The 15943-nt window shown below is 43.9% G+C and overlaps 1 protein-coding gene across 1 annotated transcript in view; it reads right to left on the bottom strand.

Annotated features, from left to right (window-relative positions):
- The window catches only part of LOC111968702 (E3 ubiquitin-protein ligase pellino homolog 2-like), a 43293-nt gene that overhangs the window by 10180 nt on the left and 17170 nt on the right, over positions 1-15943 (bottom strand). Inside the window, exons 2-3 of the mRNA XM_023994509.2 lie at positions 12676-12805; positions 275-376 (exon numbers count right to left, since the gene is read on the bottom strand). Of these exons, the coding sequence (XP_023850277.1) occupies positions 275-376; positions 12676-12805 (232 nt within the window). The remainder of the gene's footprint in view (positions 1-274; positions 377-12675; positions 12806-15943) is intronic.

The following is a 15943-nucleotide window of genomic DNA, read 5'->3' as shown; positions in this document are numbered from 1 at the left end:
AATGCTATAGAAACACTGCCATGTAGCAAACAAATCCATGAGGCAGATTAGCACTTCATTAAAAAAAAAATCTATAAAAACAGACCGCAGTTGATTGTTGAAATGCAATATCAATGTCTATTACTAAGCAGATTGCCTTGTAAACTCATGGTTTTGAGTGTTAAGAAAATTACACCGATTTTTAGGACTGACGAATAATAATATACATACGGCAGGGTCATCTGCTAAGCTTAGACCAACAGAGTATCTGGGATGTTGAAACGGGCGGACTTACCTGAAACATGTCTGTGTCTTTGTCATGGCAGTATTCTACCACTACTGTCTGGTTCCTGGACAGAGTGTAGGAAATACTGTGCTGCACTTTGCAGTTCACCGCCTGCAACAGCAGAGGAAGCACATCAGAAGAGGCATTCTATACCATGCTAATGACAGTTCTTACACTGAAAGGGTTAATAGGATATTAGCATTCAAATGTAAATTACATTGTTGTATGAGCTCATTAATAATGATATCATAAATCTACTGAAACAAAGGGCTTCTTAATTTGTTATGGATAGGGGGCAGCATTTTCACGTTTGGATGAAAAGCGTGCCCAGAGTAAACTGCCTGCTACTCAGTTCCAGTTGCTAATATATGCATAGTATTAGTAGATTTGGATAGAAAACACTCTGACGTATTTAAAACTGTTTGAATGATGTCTGTGAGTATAACAGAAGTCATATGGCAGGCAAAAACCTGAGAAAAAAATCCAACCAGGAAGTGGGAAATCTGAGGTTGGTCGTTTTTCAACTCATTCCCTATTGAAGATACAGTGGGATATGGGTCATGTTGCACTTCCTAAGGCTTCCAGTAGATGTCAACAGTCTTTAGAACCTTGTCTGATGCTTCTACTGTGAAGTGGGGCCGAATGAGAAGGGAATGAGTCAGAGGTCTGGCAGAATGCTTTGAGTTCGTGACGCTCGTTCACGTGAGAGCGAGCTCTGTTCCATAGCTTTTCTACAGACAAAGGAATTCTCCAGTTGGAACATTATTGAAGATTTGTTAAAAACATCCTAAAGATTGATTCTATACTTCGTTTGACATGTTTCTACGGACTGTAATATGAACTTTCGTCTGAACTTTTGCCTGGACCTGCCCGCGCATCGTGAGTTTAGATTGTGTACTGAACGCGCAAACAACAAGGAGGAATTTGGACATAAATGGACTTTATGGAACAAATCAAACATTTATTGTGGAACTGGGATTCCTGGGAGTGCATTCTGATGAAGATCATCAAAGATAAGTGAATATTTATAATGCTATTTCTGACTTATGTTGACTCCAACATGGCGGATATCTTCTTGGGTTGTGTTGGTTTCTGAGCGCCGTACTCAGATTATTGCATGGTTTGCTTTTTCCGTAAAGTTTTTTTAAAATCTGACACAGCGGTGGCATTAAGGAAAAGTATATCTTTAAATCTGTGAATAACACTTGTATCGTTTATTATGAGTATTTCTGTGATTTGATGTGGCTCTGTGCAAATTCATGGGATGTTTTGGAGGCAAAGCCAAATGTAAACTGAGGTTTTTGGATATAAATATGAACTTGATCGAGCAAAACATACATGTATTGTATAACATGTTGTCCCGGGAGTGTCATCTGATGAAGAATATCAAAGGTTAGTGATTAATTTTATCAATATTTCAGCTTTTTGTGACTCATCTCTTTGGTTGGAAAATAGCTGTATGCTTTCTGTGACTAGTTGCAGACCTAACATAATGAAATGTTCTGCTTTCGCCGAAAAATTTAATTATGAGATTTCTGTTGATTGAATTTGGCGCCCTGCCGCTAGCAGAACCCCAGTCCTAGATGGGTTAAGAGATCCTTGTTTGTGTCGCAGAGCTCAATAAATGATTTACTGAAATTGTTAAGATGCTACCACCCCCCTACAAATCAAAATGTAATATGGATTTCAATGTTCGTACACACGTCCAGTCTTCTTGTCTGCGGCAGCACGACGCCTATATTGCTAGGCTGATTAGCGAGGACAAACAGGTGTGAAACAGGTACGCGTACGAAGGTGAGAAGACCATATCGAATCAATGTTTGGTTTTGTTTGGGAGGGTGGTGGTAGCATCTAACAATTGGATTTATCTATTTTCTTGGGCACTGCTCGCCGATGCAAACGACAACCTCTTAAATCAGAACCGTCTTCCGATCACGGAGACACATTCGGACATGGGAAAAGTGTCACCAAACATGCAGACATATTCAGCATATTTAGCTAGCGGGATACAAGCTGCACCGGCAAGATAGAACAGCACACAGGTAAGCACACAGGTAACAGCAGGTAAGACAAGGGAGGGGGGGCGGTCTGTGCAAATCTGTAAACAGCTGGTGCACGAAATCTAAGGAAGTCTCTAGATTTTGCTCGCCTGAAGTAGAGTATATTGTGATAAATTGCAGGCCACACTACTTGCCTAGAGAGTTTTCAGCTATACTTTTCGTGGCTGTTTATTTACCACCACAGACAGATGCTGGCACTAAGACCACACTCAGTCAGCTATATAAGGAAATAAGCAGACAAGAAACCAGTCACCCAGCGGCGGCGCTCCTAGTGGCCGGAGACTTTAATGCAGGGAAACTTAAATCAGTTCTACCAAATTTCCATCAACATGTTAAATGTGCAACCAGAGGGAAAAAAATTCTAGATCACATGTACTCCACACACAGAGACGCGTACAAAACTCTCCCTTGCCCTCCATTTGGTAAATACGACCACAACTCTATCCTCCTGATTCCTGCTTACAAGCAAAAATTAAAGCAGGAAGCACCAGTGACTCGGTCTATAAAAAAGTGGTCAGATGAAGCAGATGCTAAACTACAGGTGTTTTGCTATCACAGACTGGAACATGTTCCGGGATTCTTCCGATGGTATTGAGGAGTACACCACATCAGGCACTGGCTTTATCAATAAGTGCATCGAGGACGCTGTCCCCACAGTGACTGTACGTACATACCCCAACCAGAAGCCATGGATTACAGGCAACATTCGCACTGAGCTAAAGGGTAGAGCTGCCGCTTTCAAGGTGCAGGACTCTAACCCGGAAGCTTACAATAAAATCCTGCTATGCCCTGCGACGAACCATCAAACAGGCAAAGCGTCAATACAGGGCTAAGATTTAATCACACTACACCGGCTCCGACACTCGTCGTATGTGGCAGGGCTTGCAATCTATTAGACTACAAAGGGAAGAACAGCCGCGAGCTGCCCAGTGACACGAGCCTACCAGACGAGCTAAATCACTTCTATGCTCGCTTCGAGGCAAGCAACACTGAGGCATGCACGAGAGACTCAGCTGTTCCAGGCGACTGTGTGATCACGCTCTCCGTAGCCGACGTGAGTAAGGCCTTAAAACAGGTCAACATACAAAAGGCTGCGGGGCCAGACAGATTACCAGGACGTGTGCTCCGGGCATGTGCTGACCAACTGGCAGGTGTCTTCACTGACATTTCCCTGATTAAGTCCGTAATACAAACATGTTTCAAGCAGACCACCATAGTCCCTGTGCCCAAAAACGCAAAGGCAACCTGCCTAAATGACTACAAACGTAGCACTCACATCTGTAGCCATGAAGTGCTTTGAAATGTTGGTAATGGCTCACATCAACACCATTATCCCAGAAACCCTAGACCCACTCCAATTTGCATACCACCCAGACAGATCCACAGATGATGCAATCTCTATTGCATTCCACACTGCCCTTTCCCACCTGGACAAAAGGAACGCTTACGTGAGAATGCTATTCATTGACTACAGCTCAGCGTTCAACACCATAGTAAAGCTCATCACTAGGCTAAGGATCCTGGGACTAAACACCTCCCTCTGCAACTGGATCCTGGACTTCCTTACGGGCCGCCCCCAGGTGGTGAGGGTAGGCAGCAACACATCTGCCACGCTGATCCTCAACACTGGAGCTCCCCAGGGGTGCGTGCTCAGTCCCCTCCTGTACTCCCTGTTCACCCACGACTGCATGGCCAGGAACGACTCCAACACCATCATTAAGTTTGCAGACGACACAACAGTGGTAGGCCTGATCACCGACAACAACGAGACAGCCTATAGGGAAGAAGTCAGACCTGGCCGGGTGGTGCCAGAATAACAACCTATCCCTCAACGTAACCAAGACTAAGGAGATGATTGTGGACTACAGGAAAAGGAGGACCGAGCACGCACCCATTCTCATCGACGGGGCTGTAGTGGAGCAGGTTGAGAGCTTCAAGTTCCTTGGTGTCCACATCAACAAACTAGAATGGTTCAAACACACCAAGACAGTTGTGAAGAGGGCACGACAAAGCCTGTTCCCCCTCAGGAGACTGAAAAGATTTGGCATGGGTCCTGAGATCCTAAAAAGATTCTACAGCTGCAACATCGAGAGCATCCTGACTGGTTGCATCACTGCCTGGTACGGCAACTGCTCGGCCTCTGACCACAAGGCACTAGAGGGTAGTGCGTACGGCCCAGTACATCAGAGGCTAATCCAGGACCTCTACACCAGGTGGTGTCAGAGGAAGGCCCCCAAAGAATTGTCAAAAACCCCAGCCACCCCAGTCAGACTGTTCTCTCTACTACTGCATGGCAAGCGGTACTGGAGTGCCAAGTCTAGGACAAAAAGGCTTCAACAATTTTTACCCCCAAGCCATAAGACTCCTGAACAGGTAATCAAATGGCTACCCGGACTATTTGCATTGTGTGCCCCCCCCACCCCAACCCTTCCTTTTACACTGCTGCTACTCTCTGTTTATCATATATGCAAAATCACTTTAACTATGCATTCATGTACATACTACCTCAATTGGGCCGACCAACCACTGCTCCGGCACAGTGGCTAACCGGGCTATCTGCATTGTGTCCCACACCCACCACACCCTCTTTTACACTACTGCTACTCTCCGTTCATCATATATACATAGCCACTTTAACCATATCTACATGTACACACTACCTCAATCAGCCTGACTAACCGGTGTCTGTATGTAGCCTCCCTACTTTTTATAGCCTCGCTACTGTATATAGCCTGTCTTTTTACTGTTGTTTTATTTCTTTACCTACCTCTTGTTCACCTAATACCTTTTTTGCACTATTGGTTAGAGCCTGTAAGTAAGCATTTCACTGTATTCAGCGCACGTGACAAATACACTTTGATTTGAGACACACATGTGGGCAAATAATTTACAAGGTGGGTATATGTTATAATACTAAACCAGAGTTCCACTCGGGTCTAAACTGGGGTAGGAAGTGTCATGCGTCTACTTTGTTCTCACACCATCAGATCAGCCATGTGCCAGCGGCTCAGGATGGGAACTAATGCCTTCCGTAACCGCGCCACCACTCGTGATGGGGACTCATTAGATGGTTGCACTAACCCTTCATTATATCACTGGACAAAAACGTTGGAAGGAATTCTTGGAATGGGACAGTAGGGATCAGTGTTCCTGTGAAGTAACACTTCCATGACAGTGACCACTCTAGGCTCAGTCAACATAGGCCAGTCAATCAGCTGAACTCCATGAGGGGGGATTCTGGGGTCAGATACAATTCATACTCAGTCAGCCAGACCTGGGTAGAAAATACCAACTTTTCAAATAATCAAGGTAGTCGGATATAGTTTATAAAGTTAACTAAAAGTCAACTACTTTCTTTGATATTCAAATACAGGTCTCAGAAAACCAAATAAAAATACGAAGGTATTTTAATGCCAGTAATAAAATGGATGGCTGACAAATATTTGATGAAGAACCAAATGCTACAACAGTTAATTGAATTCGTCTAAATATATGAATAATATAGCCTATAATGAAATACACGAGGGACACGTCAACATTAGAGTAGAACACTTTTGCAGCTTCAGAATTACTAACAAATATATTTTCATAATGAGTGGTAAAGTAACAGTTTACAACACTTTACATCAAGTTCTTATACATGTGTAGTAACTTAGCAACATTGTTTCATAATACTTTGTAAATTGCTTAATAATTGCATAATAATGGCGTGATTACATACGTGGAATAAGGAAAAGTGACTATTCCTCATGTACAGGAGTTGAAAACGCTCAGCTCATTGGGCAATCTAAATGCAATTATCAAAGTATTAATAAAAACATGATAATAAAATGTTGCTCCAAAAGTAATTACAAGTTTTATTACACAGGCACAAGAACAGTTTAATGTTAGAAGTTACTTAGAATGTTAACAGTAACAAACTGTAGACTACAGCAAAAAAAATTGCCTACGCTCTGAAGACAGCTGCATCATGCTCGCCAGCTGGAAAACAACGACATACCAATACATTCAAAATGGGTCCTGTTTTTTCATTGATTGTAGGGCAGTAACCACTAAATTCTGGTAGTTGTCACTTGAAAGAAAAAGAAAAAAAATCACAAAATCAATGTTACAGGGAGCCCTTTTTTACACTCGTACCCTAATACAGGTTGGAAATGGCAGATTTGGACACTGATAAGCTCCTAAATTGGAACGCAGTGGTTGTACAGTAACATGCTGTACACGACGTCAGATTTCAGGGTCTCCGCTTCACAGCTCTGTATGGGTTTCGACTGACAGACGTTCTGAACCACACGCGACAAGAACTTGCCCCCATCCCTCCCGCTAATTGGGCAACTGTTGTCTGAGTAAGGGAAATGCTGTACATTAAGAGGACTCAATGTATTTTGAAAGCTGTCAGGATAATAAATACTGCTTTAATGTCATACAAGCAAGCCAAATACCTGCACTTCACATTTCCACTTGAAAGTCCATGGAGAATAAGAGCACCTCCTCCCAGCTGCCCACTGCACGAGGCTAGGTAACACTGTCACCACCGATAAATCCACGATAATCGAGAATTTCAATAAGCAGCTCTCTACGGCTGGCCATGCTTTCCTCCTGCCTACCCCAACCCCGGCCAACAGCTCTGCACCCCCCGCAGCTACTTGCCCAAGCCTCCCCAGCTTCTCCTTCACCCAAATCCAGATAGCAGATGTTCTGAAAGAGCTGCAAAACCTGGACCCGTACAAATCAGCTGGGCTAGACAATCTGTGGCCTGCTGGAGGTCATTTTGCAGGGCTCTGGCAGTGCTCCTCCTTGCACAAAGGCGGAGGTAGCGGTCCTGCTGCTGGGTTATTGCCCTCCTACGGCCTCCTCCACGTCTCCTGATGTACTGGCCTGTCTCCTGGTAGCGCCTCCATGCTCTGGACACTACGCTGACAGACACAGCAAACCTTCTTGCCACAGCTCGCATTGATGTGCCATCCTGGATGAGCTGCACTATCTGAGCCACTTGTGTGGGTTGTAGACTCCGTCTCATGCTACCACTAGAGTGAAAGCACCGCCAGCATTCAAAAGTGACCAAAACATCAGCCAGGAAGCATAGGAACTGAGAAGTGGTCTGTGGTCACCACCTGCAGAACCACTCCTTTATTGGGGGTTTCTTGCTAATTGCCTATAATTTCCACCTTTTGTCTATTCCATTTGCACAACAGCATGTGAAATTTATTGTCAATCAGTGTTGCTTCCTAAGTGGACAGTTTGATTTCACAGAAGTGTGATTGACTTGGAGTTACATTGTGTTGTTTAAGTGTTCCCTTTATTTTTTTGAGCAGTGTATATATTTTTTAAAATCATAAAACTCATGTCATATTGTCAATGTTTATGATCACTATGTTTGATGTACAGTTACAAGATGACATGGCATCATACCCTGGGTTGTTCTGAACAGAATGAGCCGGTTTGTCTATTGTGAAGAAAAATCGCAGTGTAGTACGCACCTGAATGCACTCATGATGTCATTTTATGGGCACCAACACTACCATTGGTTTCTCAGAATTTCCCTGTGAAAGCCTAACAATTTAAGATCACATTTTATAACTTAGCTAGTCATGTTGGCAATAGAACAAGCTTTCATATTATGCTCACCTGACCCACATTTGGATTTATAAATGGACCGTTTTTGGATTGCGTAAAGAACAGTAATTGTGTAAAGGTGGGGACGCAGGGCTGGGTTTCAAACAAAACAACTACAAGTGTGCTTGCTCTAGTTCCTAAAAAGGTACAGCATTGAAATGACTTAAGAACTGTGCACACTTTGGAGAAGTGTGTGACCACTTGAAGACACCAGTTAGTCCTCTCCCTCAAACCCTTGTTATTTTTTTGTGTTGTGTTATGTTGCACCTAACCCACATTTGAGGAATATTATCATGTTACTGAATGTATCCAGAGTATTTTCAAAATGGCATTATCAACAAATGCGGCGAAAAGTATGGTAAATATAAAAAATGCATGTAAAAAGCAACAGTTTATTCAGTGTTGTGTCAGGTGAACTGTTGTGTCCTAAACATCTCCAAACTGTTCCCTTTCAATTGCTAACATGCTTATGCATGTACTTTTCATATTTATTTTGTAAGAAACCTGTTCCATATACCGGTAGGCCAATTCCCACAAGTGTAAAGCATTCTACATTTTCAACACAACATTTGGCTACTTTTGGATTGCCACATACCCAGTTCTAAAATCCCACACAACCAACTGAGACCTGAAGAGAGTGAGGTCTAAACCGTTTGTTAGGGAACACCCAAAGGAACACAAACACACCCAGACAGACACCTGTAATTGAGATCAAGTGGGCAGATTAGGGAGCAGAGGCAGGATTTGAATAGGAGTCTGGTAGTGATCATGGGAGCTCCTCATTATCTGTCATGAGCACCAGAGTGTGCACAGACACGTGAGCCCTACTCAGAGCGCTTTCTCAACGTGTTCACATGGACCTACTACAGAGTGTGAGGGAGATTTGGTGTAGTGTCTGAAAGAACAGAGGGAACACATTCCTGCTGAGCAAGAGAAAGCGTCGGTGGACAAGTACACACTTGGAAATCCACATGTAACAGTTACCCTCTCAATGGATATCTCACATCTCTGCTTTCAAATAGAACCCTCAGTGCTGGCTCTACGACATTAGGTATAGGTGAGGTAAAGAGATGAATCGAATCGATCAAAACAATGGGAATGCCATGGCAACACCACTGACGCACCCCCCATGCGGGAAAGATTCAAAATCTCCTTATTGCCTACCAACAAAATGTGCCTATATTTATGTGCATTTCATACCCTCTTGGGGGTAATAAGAGAATAATGCTTGTATGGATGTCAAACCAATACGTCAGTCACCAATCAACTGCATTACACTTAAAAATAGGCTTCAAGTAACACCATCGATTTCTATAGTGCATTCGGAAAGTATTCAGACCCCTTGACTTTGTACACATTGTTACGTTACAGCCTTATTCTAAAATGGATTAAATTGTTTTCCCCCCCCCTCAATCTACACAAAATACCCCATAATGACAAAGCGAAAACAGGTTGAATTTTTTGCAAAAGAATACAAATAAAAACAGAAATGCCTTACTTACAGACCCTTTGAGACTCGAAATTGAGCTCATGTGCATCCTGTTCCCATTGTTCATCCTTGAGATGTTTCTACAACTTGATTGGATTCCACATGTGGACATGATTTGGAAAGGCACACCTGTCTACATAAAGGTCCCACAGTTAACAGTGCATGTCAGAGCAAACACCAAGCCATGAGGTCGAAGGAATTGTCCGTAGAGCTCCGAGACAGGATTGTGTCGAGGCACAGATCTGGGGAAGGGTGCCAAAATATTTATGCAGCATTGAAGGTCCCCAAGAACACAGTGGCATACATCATTCTTAAACCGAAGTTTGGAACCACCAAGACTCTTCCTAGAGCTGGCCGCCTGCCAAACTGAGCAATCGGGGAAGAAGGGCCATGGTCAGAGAGGTGATCAAGAACTCGACGGTCACTGACAGAGCTCCAGAGTTCCTTTGTGGAGATGCAAGAACCTTCCAGAAGGACAACCATCTCTGCAGCACTCCACCAATCAGGCATTTAAGGTAGTGGCAAGATGGAAGCCACTCCTCAGTAAAAAAGCACATGACAGCCCACTTGGAGTTTGCCAATAGGCACCTAAAGGATTCTCTGGTCTAATGAAACCAAGATTGAACTCATTGTCCTGAATGCCAAATGTCATGTCTGGAGGAAACCTGGCACCATCCCTATGGTAAAGCATGGTGATGGTAGCATCATACTGTGGGGATGTTATTCAGCGGCAGGGACTGGGAGACTAGTCAGGATCAAGGGAAAGATGAGTGGAGTAAAGTACAGAGAGATCTTTGATGAAAACCTGCTCCAGAGTGCTCCGGACCTCAGACTGGGTCAAAGGTTCACCTTCCAACAGGACAATTGACCCTAAGCACACAGCCAAGACAACACAGGAGTGGCTTTGGGACAAGTCTCTGAATGTCCTTGAGTGGCCCGGCCAGAGCCCGGATTTGAACCTGATCGAACATCTCTGGAGAGACCTGAAAATAGCTGTGCAGCGACGCTCCCCATCCAACCTGACAGAGCTTAATTAAGAGGATCTGCAGAGAAGAACGGGAGAAACTCCCCAAATACAGGTGTGCCAAGCTTGTAGCGTCACACCCAAGAAGACTTGAGGCTGTAATCACTGCCAAAGGTGCTTCAACAAAGTACTGAGTAAAAGGTCTGAAACATTGTTGCGGGCTTCCATTCAGCCACATGAGCATTAGTGGGGTCGGGACCTGATGTTGGGCAATTAGGCCAGGCTCGCAGTTGGCGTTCCAATTCATCCCAAAGGTGTTCAAATAGGGTTGTGGTCAGGACTCTGTGCCATCTCGACAAACCATTTCTGTATGAATTTCGCTCTGTGCACGGGGGCATTGTCATGCTGAAACAGGAGGGGGCCTTTCCCAAACTATTCCCATAAAGTCTGACGCACAGAATCGTCTACAATGTCTGCTGTAGCATTAGGATTTCCCTTCACTGGAACTAAGGGGCCTAGCCCGAACCATGAAAAACAGCCCCAGACCATTATTCCTCCTCCACCAAACTTTACAGTTAGCACTAGGCATTGCGGGAGGTGGTGAAGCATGATTCCTCACTCCAGAGAACTCGTTTCCACTGAGTCCAATGGCGGCGATGTTTACAACACTCCAGTCGACCATTGGTATTGTGCATGGTGATCTCTGGCTTGTGTGCGGCTGCTCAGCCATGGAAACCCATTTCATGAAGCTCGCGTCCCGACAAAAAGTTATTGTGCTGATGTTGCTTCCAGAGGCAGTTTGGAACTCAGTAGTGAGTGTTGTAACCGAGGACAGACGATTTGTACACGCTCTGTGAGCTTGTGTACCCTACCATTTCGCAGCTGAGCCCTTGTTGGTCCTAGTTATTTCCACTTCACAATAACAGTAAATACAGTTCACCAGGGCAGCTCTAGCAGGGCAGAAATTTGACAAACTGACTTGTTGGAAAGGTGGCATCCTATGACAGTTGAAAGTCACAGAGCTCTTCAGTAAGGACATTCTACTGCCAATGCTTGTCTATGTTGATTGCATGGCCGTGTGCTCGATGTTATACACCTGTCAGCAATGGGTGTGGCTGAAAAAGCTGAATCCACTAATTTGAAGGGATGTCCACATACTTTTGTATATATAGTGTATATCCAAATCGGATTTTAATAACCACACATTGTGGGCCTGTTTGAACTCAAAACTCATGACGGATGACGAATATCAGATTTTTTGGGGGTGAGCCAATGACGGTGTCCTTGTTCTTCCACCCATGGTCTGCGTTCCATTGATCTCTTTACCGCATGTAGGACTATGGTGAATTAAATCACTGACAACAGTGGTAGGCTACTAAAGGCAGAATCTCAAAATGAGGTTCCCTTTCTTGCCTGCCTCAGAAGGAACAGCTATTTTCATCAATGTGTGTACAGCTGTGAGGGGAAGGTCAGCCAACTGCAACAACATCCTCCTCACTTCACCCCACTAAACCAAGTTTAATAGAGGCCCTGATACCAGGGTGGCAGAGGGAAGGGGAGGTGAAGGTGCAGGGGGGTTAATAAAGCTCCATCATTATATAACAGGCTGTACATAACCTCTTACATAAACCTACACATACTGGTGTGTGTCGTGAAACAGCAGACAGAGCAGGGCCCAGTACAGTTCACTGAACAGTCAGAGATGATACAGCCTTTATCAGCTAACAGCTAGCTCCTAAGCTCTTCTCACTGGGAGAAGAGGTTATCAGACTCAGTCAGGCTACAGGGTGGGAGACTAACACAGACTGAAGGGCCTTAAGCCAGAAGGCCCAAATACAAAAAAGGAGAAGTGCTTTGAAACATGTGCTTCTAAAAACTGCAGACGTCAGCAGCAGGCACTCTAGCTTGTTTAGCTGACTGCTAGGATACCAAATGTAGGAATGCAAGAGGACAGACATGTTGTACCGGACTGGGCAGTTTTCTGGCAGACACCACACATAGCAAAGCTAGGAGGTCTGGCTGCAGCTTTTGTGTAGTAAATGTCAGAGCCATCAATAGAGCAACAATTTTTCTTGACTGGGATTTCAAGTTAGATACATGAAAAACGTGTTAAAAAGTAAAATGAGTCAAATTCAGTGTTGGTGCTCACTGTTGTGTCAATTGTTGGTCATTCTATCAATTTGCTAAGAAGGGTAATAACATATTCATGAGAACTCAGTCTTCATCCACCAATTACTTAGATTGTGCATGAATATGTGAGTAGGCTAGGTTCCCGTTTTACCTTGCTGGCTTGTGGCGTGTTGAGGATATGGACGGTGCTGGGTTTAACACCGTTGGCTTTGCTTCTCTTGTACAGGGCAAAGCGGCTTTTCCTTCTTCCCCGGTCTCCGTTTGGGAGGGAGCCATTGTACCTATCAGAGAAAGGGGGAGAAAGAATGTGAGAGTTTCTAACATTTCAGGAAAAGTTAATTCATTCCCCCATAGGGTAGATAAAGATATTCTTCCAAGAGAGAAAAGGTCTCTGAAAAAGAATGTTACAGAATATGCTTGTCTCTAAGTGAATGCATGAATAATAATGTGTGTTCCTATGGTTTTGGAGCAGGGCCATTTGTATCCACTTTCATTCATCCACATAGATCACATTCATTGTATTAGTTATCTAAGCGTCACCTTGGATTATAGCTGGGTTATTACATAAAGCACTTTAAAAATGCTCCCCCTCCGTCTGTGAGCTAGCCACACCGCAGCTGTTGCTCTGCACTAGTCTGTAGAAGAGCAGAGTTTAAGATGTGTGTCAGGTCTCCTTTACAGGACTATCCAGACCAGACTGGGGAGGCTCTCTGACTCACATGATGGTTCAGCAGCATAATACCTCTACCGCATTAGTCACACTAACTTGGAGCCTGAACTGGCTGACTCAATTAAAAATACACAGGACAACATGGCCTCATCATAACTTCTCTATTTAGTGTGTGGTTAACATTTCTATCTTGGTGCACCCTTGTGATGCCCAGTCTCTCAGTCTGCTGTTACTACGGGCCTGGTCTGCCTGGTGAATGGAGGTGCCTCTTCCAGAACAGACCAATACTCTACATCCACCAGCTGGCCCCTACAGCTGGGAAACCCCATGCTCTCCTCCCATCCAACACACAGGCCTTCTGTTCTGTCATCCACCCCCCACACAATAAGAGAGTTCAGGTTGACATTTTGACTGATTACAGTATTTCAGAATCAATTATATTAATTGAATAAAAATCCACCAACCTTTCCTTTTATTAGTGATTGGGCTAAACAACCAACCACTACACTGTAATCCCCAAAGCCCTCGTTACTGCAATGACTACCACCTCCTCCCCATACTCATCCTCCTCCTCCCTCCCCTGGCCACCTGTCCCCACAGCCAGCCAGCCTGGGAAACACATGGTCTCAGTCAGAACAGGGCTGAGAGCTGGTCTGCTAGACACAACCCACTCACAGGGGAATATTGTAGCTCTGCCATCGATGACTGACTGCACACGAGTGCGATCAATATGATATGAAACAAGTCATGACCGCTGCGATCAGTCCACAATAAAGCAGGATCAATTCCACTCTTCTGTTAGCCTTCAGCAGCCACCCATTCACAGCTGTTATTGTCAGCGGTAACAGTCAATGCAATCTCTCTTGCTTGATGACACTGGGCCATGACATCTCTACCATTCCAGTAAAGCCATTTGGCGTTGGATAGGAAGACTGGACATAAATGCCAGTCCATTATCCATCATTAAGGACAGGAAGGGAAGTGTGCAATGTCACCTGGAGGCCTCTTCATCATTGCATTAGCCGGGACAGCCTTTTAAATCTGTGCTCTAGCTTATTGTAATCCCTTTGCCTTTTGACCTGGGCCAGAGTGGGCATTTTTAGCCTCTTGATACTTAGAAGGGATTAGAATGGAGGCTCTGAGCATCACCTGTACTCCAGCCCTGCCACCATACACAAGAAAGAGCCACCAGCAGTCCCCTAGTCATCGACTTAGTGACAGCACAGCGTTAACCTAGTATGAGAAATGTGTTAAAGCGATAGCCCTGGCTATGACCCCATGACTGTTCCTAGGGTCATGTGAAGATGGCACAGTGGGTTATTATGGGGCAGAGGGGCTTAAGGTAGGGCTATATGTTTTTTTATATGTTTGTGTGACATTCCAGATGCCTGTATCGCAAGAATCACGTTTTCTATGGTAGTTTGTCGTCATGTCTTTTTGGTTGTCTCTTTCTGTGCTGTGTGCTCCTTCCCATTTACACCAGAGATCTGTATATAATGGCAAGATGCTCATGTCTACACCCTAACAATGGGAGTCATTGTCTCAAAGGCAAGCTTAGGTCCAAAATTAGCCCATAGAAACGCATGGGGCTTATTTTGCATAGATTTTAGCGAGTGAAACCTCATGCTTCGACTCTTCCACTATGGTTTACACACACACACCCCAAGCCGCTCCACCTGCCACTCACAACAACAAAAATGAGGGATCCTCTCTAACAAGTGGTTTCAACTCACTATGTGCATTTCAGGTTTGGTCCACAGAAACCCATTTGACTGTAATAGAGAAGATCACCTTTCTAACCATACCCTTTCATGTCTCAACTACTCAAAATGTACACAGAACAGACACTACTAAAACGAGAGTATCAATGAACATTGATTCTGGGAAATGAATGTTCAGTTTGTCGCACGCGGCATTGCAGTACCAAGTACCAATAGCTGCATTTTAGCCAAAGACTTATATTAGCTGTCTAGTCTATATAAATGTGCAATAAGCATAAAACAATTATTTTGGGAATTGGAGAGAAATGAGGTAGGTCACTTGATTTCAACATTAACAAAAGTGGACAGGCTAACATGCTGTTCACGAAGTTGGAGACACAGAAAACTGTTCATAAACTGACATTTAAATGTTCAACTTCATTCATCATCTCCAGCACCACCCCAACATGTGAAAATGATGCGTTTCTATGTTTTGTAGTAAAAAATTAAAAAAATTAAAAAGGGGGGGGAAGATGTGTTTCCAATGACAATCATTTTATGATGTCGACCTATTGTGAGTAGGCATTGCCTACTAATTGGTTGATGATGACATCAGAAACACTTACCTTTCTCTGTGTGTTTCCAATGATGTCATCAATCAAACATTGGTGAGTTTCTATGTCACATATGTTGATGTAGGGGTGGTGCTGGAGATGAATATGAAGTTGTAATTTTTTAACAACATTTCCCTATAACAATTCAACTGTTCTGCCTTGTTAGCTAGCAAATAAATCCAAGTTGGCTAAACTTGAAACTTAAAGATTAGCTGGCTACTCACTAGCACGTAGGCTTGTGTGATTGTTCATGAGACCGGTGTTCATTTTCTACAGCCCAAGGTCTGCTACAAGAAGCTAGACATTATTAGTGAATGTGCATTATGCATGGCTCTGGTTAAATTTGGAACTAAACATTGCATTTTCAAAAGACAGATTTGAAAGCCAGATCATTGATTGCAAAAAAATGCAGGATAATTATTAGCTGGTATTATG

Source organism: Salvelinus sp. IW2-2015, linkage group LG9 (genome assembly GCF_002910315.2).
Source record: "Salvelinus sp. IW2-2015 linkage group LG9, ASM291031v2, whole genome shotgun sequence".
NCBI lineage: Eukaryota > Metazoa > Chordata > Actinopteri > Salmoniformes > Salmonidae > Salvelinus > Salvelinus sp. IW2-2015.
Note: the sequence above shows the minus strand (reverse complement) of the source record. Positions and strands in the feature narration are given on the sequence as shown.